This window comes from Oncorhynchus keta, chromosome 10 (assembly GCF_023373465.1).
Source record: "Oncorhynchus keta strain PuntledgeMale-10-30-2019 chromosome 10, Oket_V2, whole genome shotgun sequence".
Lineage (NCBI taxonomy): Eukaryota > Metazoa > Chordata > Actinopteri > Salmoniformes > Salmonidae > Oncorhynchus > Oncorhynchus keta.
Window position 1 is genome coordinate 78,357,573 of NC_068430.1, and position 3,938 is coordinate 78,361,510.

At 49.5% G+C, this 3,938-nt stretch overlaps 1 protein-coding gene across 1 annotated transcript in view; it reads right to left on the reverse strand.

The window, feature by feature from the left end:
* Nucleotides 1-1,705: 1,705 nt before the first annotated feature.
* Nucleotides 1,706-3,938, reverse strand: part of LOC127931944 (tether containing UBX domain for GLUT4-like) — a 31,196-nt gene continuing 28,963 nt past the window's right edge. The window contains exon 13 of the mRNA XM_052526098.1: nucleotides 1,706-1,727. Within this exon, the coding sequence (XP_052382058.1) occupies nucleotides 1,706-1,727 (22 nt within the window). The remainder of the gene's footprint in view (nucleotides 1,728-3,938) is intronic.

Below are 3,938 nucleotides of genomic sequence, written 5' to 3' on the forward strand. Positions count from 1 at the left end.
AGCTAGCAGCTGGAGAGAGTAGAGAAAGAGAGGCTGGAGAGAGAGAGAGCGGCTGGAGAGAGCTGGAGGGAGTAGAGAGCGGCTGGAGAGAGTGAGAGAGCGGCTGGAGAGAGTAAAGAGGAGTAGAGAGCAGCTGGAGAGAGTAGAGAGTGGCTGGAGAGACTAAAGAGGAGTAGGAGAGCAGCTGGAGAGAGTAGAGAGCGGCCGGAGAGAGACTAAAGAGGGAGTAGAGAGTGGCTGGAGAGAGTAGAGAGCGGCCGGAGAGAGACTAAAGAGAGAGGAGAGAGTGGCTGGAGAGAGTAGAGAGCGGCCGGAGAGAGTAGAGAGCGGCTGGAGAGAGTAGAGAGCGGCTGGAGAGAGTAGAGAGCGGCTGGAGAGAGTAGAGAGGAGTAGAGAGCGGCTGGAGAGAGACTAAAGAGAGCAGTAGAGCGGCTGGAGAGAGAGTAAAGAGGGAGTATAGAGCGGCTGGAGAGAGTAGAGAGTGGCTGGAGAGAGTAGAGAGCGGCTGGAGAGAGTAAAGAGTTTAAGAGAGTGGGGAGAGATAGAGCGGCTGGAGAGAGTAGAGAAATGTGGCTGGAGAGAGTAGAGAGCGGCTGGAGAGAGTAGAGAGCGGCTGGAGAGAGAGTAGAGCGGAGGGGTAGAGAGTGGCTGGAGAGAGTAGAGAGCGGCTGGAGAGAGTAGAGAAGCGGCTGGAGAGAGCAGAGAGTGGCTGGAGAGAGTGGAGAGCGGCTGGAGAGAGTGGAGAGCGGCTGGAGAGCGGCTGGAGAGAGTGGAGAGTGGCTGGAGAGAGTAGAGAGCGGCTGGAGAGAGTAGAGAGGTTGGGGGTGAGGAGAAGAAAACAGGGGGAGAGAAAAAAAGGAGAGCAGAGGGGTTGTTGTAACTTGGCACACTCCTGGTCTGCAAATCTTGATCGCAGTGTTCCGCACTCACACATAAAAATAACAAACATCTGGTCTTGGCAGGCGCACACACACACACACACACACACACACACACACACACACACACACACACACACACACACACACACACACACACACACACACACACACACACACACACACACACACACCACTTGGCACAGTGACACCTACCTACCTGGTCTGGGAAAGTGTGGAGTTAGCTCCCATAGTGTCTGTCCACTGAGAAAGTACCTGAGTCTGGTACCATCTTCCATCTGCAGGGCAATACGCACCTGAGGAACACACAGAATACAACACACTGTTTTACAACACACACAGAGACAGAACACTGTTCTACAACACACAGAAACAGAAAACAGAACACACACAGAAACAGAATACACAGAAACAGAACATACCATTATTGAACACAGACAACTCATTTACAAAACCCACACACCGCATCTAGAGAACACACACACACACCGCATCTAGAGAACACACACACACACCGCATCTAGAGAACACACACACACCGCATCTAGAGAACACACACACCGCATCTAGAGAACACACACACACACACGCATCTAGAGAACAAACACACACACACACCGCATCTAGAGAACACAAACACACACCGCATCTAGAGAACAAACACACCGCATCTAGAGAAACACACACACACCGCATCTAGAGAACACAAACACACACACCGCATCTAGAGAACACAAACACACACCGCATCTAGAGAACACACACACACACACCGCATCTAGAGAACACACACACACACACCGCATCTAGAGAACAAACACACCGCATCTAGAGAACACACACACACCGCATCTAGAGAACACAACACCGCATCTAGAGAACACACACACCGCATCTAGAGAACACAACACACACACCGCATCTAGAGAACACACAACACACACACCGCATCTAGAGAAACACACACACACCGCATCTAGAGAACACACACACCAGCATCTAGAGAACACACACACACACCGCATCTAGAGAACACACACACACACAACGCATCTAGAGAACACACACACACACAGCATCTAGGGAACACACACACACACACCGCATCTAGAGAACACACACACACACATATCTAGAGAACACACACACACACACACATCTATAGAACACACACACACTCATCTAGGGAACACACACACACTCATCTAGAGAACACAACATCACACACACACCACATCTAGGGAACACAAACACACACACACACACACATCTAGAGAACACAAACACACACACACCGCATCTAGAGAAACACACATCTAGGAACACACACACCGCATCTAGGAACACACACACAAACACACACACATTACACATCTAGGAAAACACACACATCTAGGGAACAGAACATCTAGGGAACACACACACACACACACAACGCATCTAGGAACAACACACACACACAACTAAGGCATCTAGGGAACACACACCACACATCAGGGAACACACACACACACTCATCTGGAACACATACACACACTCATCTAGGGTAACCAAGGAACAAAACACATCTAGAGAACACACACACAGCATCAGAATTCCTATTCAGAGCACCATCTAGGTCACTCATCAGAGAACTACAGCCATGATCACAGAAGATGATTAGGAATCCTGAATACAGTTTATAACACACACACACATCTAGGAACACAGCATTCAAACACTCCTCTACCACACACACACCCTAGCAACACACTACATTAATTCAGGAACACACGCACACACACACACACATATCTAGGGAACACACACACACACACATATCTAGGGTTCTACACAACACATCGGGCTTTCATCGTCTGCCACATCTAGACTCCCTGTAACATCTAGGGAAATCATCACACAAAGACCTAACAACTCATTAGGAACATACACACACATTCTGAGAGGTCAGACATGAACCACATTCACACAGCTGTTAACACGCCCTGTAACGTCAACAAACAGCCACACACACACATCAATCCACCACATTTTAGATGAGGCCATTTCTACATCAGCTGATGTCTCAAGTGTTTATATACAGAAACTCAGCCTAAAACCCCAAAACAGCAAGATGTTTACCAAGCGGGCTTTCATCGTCTGCCACATCTAGACTCCCTGTAACATGGAAATCATCCACAAAGACCTAACAACTCATTACATAAACACATTCTGAGAGGATCAGACATGAACCACATTCACACAGCTGTTAAACGCCCTGTAACGTCAACAAACAGCCGATGTCAATCAATCCACCACATTTTATATATGAGGCCATTTCTACATCAGCTGATGTCTCAAAGTGTTTATACAGAAACTCAGCCTAAAACCCCAAAACAGCAAGATGCAGATGTAGAAGCACAGTGGCTAAGAAAAACTCCCTATAAAGGCAGGAACCTAGGAAGAGACCTAGAGAGGAACCAGGCCCTGAGGGGTCAGTCCTCTTCTGGCTGAACCTAGGAAGAGACCTAGAGAGGAACCAGGCCCTGAGGGGTCAGTCCTCTTCTGGCTGAACCTAGGAAGAGACCTAGAGAGGAACCAGGCCCTGAGGGGTCAGTCCTCTTCTGGCTGAACCTAGGAAGAGACCTAGAGAGGAACCAGGCCCTGAGGGGTCAGTCCTCTTCTGGCTGAACCTAGGAAGAGACCTAGAGAGGAACCAGGCCCTGAGGAGTCAGTCCTCTTCTGGCTGAACCTAGGAAGAGACCTAGAGAGGAACCAGGCCCTGAGGGGTCAGTCCTCTTCTGGCTGAACCTAGGAAGAGACCTAGAGAGGAACCAGACTCTGAGGGGTCAGTCCTCTTCTGGCTGAACCTAGGAAGAGACCTAGAGAGGAACCAGGCCCTGAGGGGTCAGTCCTCTTCTGGCTGAACCTAGGAAGAGACCTAGAGAGGAACCAGGCCCTGAGGAGTCAGTCCTCTTCTGGCTGAACCTAGGAAGAGACCTAGAGAGGAACCAGGCCCTGAGGGGTCAGTCCTCTTCTGGCTGAACCTAGGAAGAGACC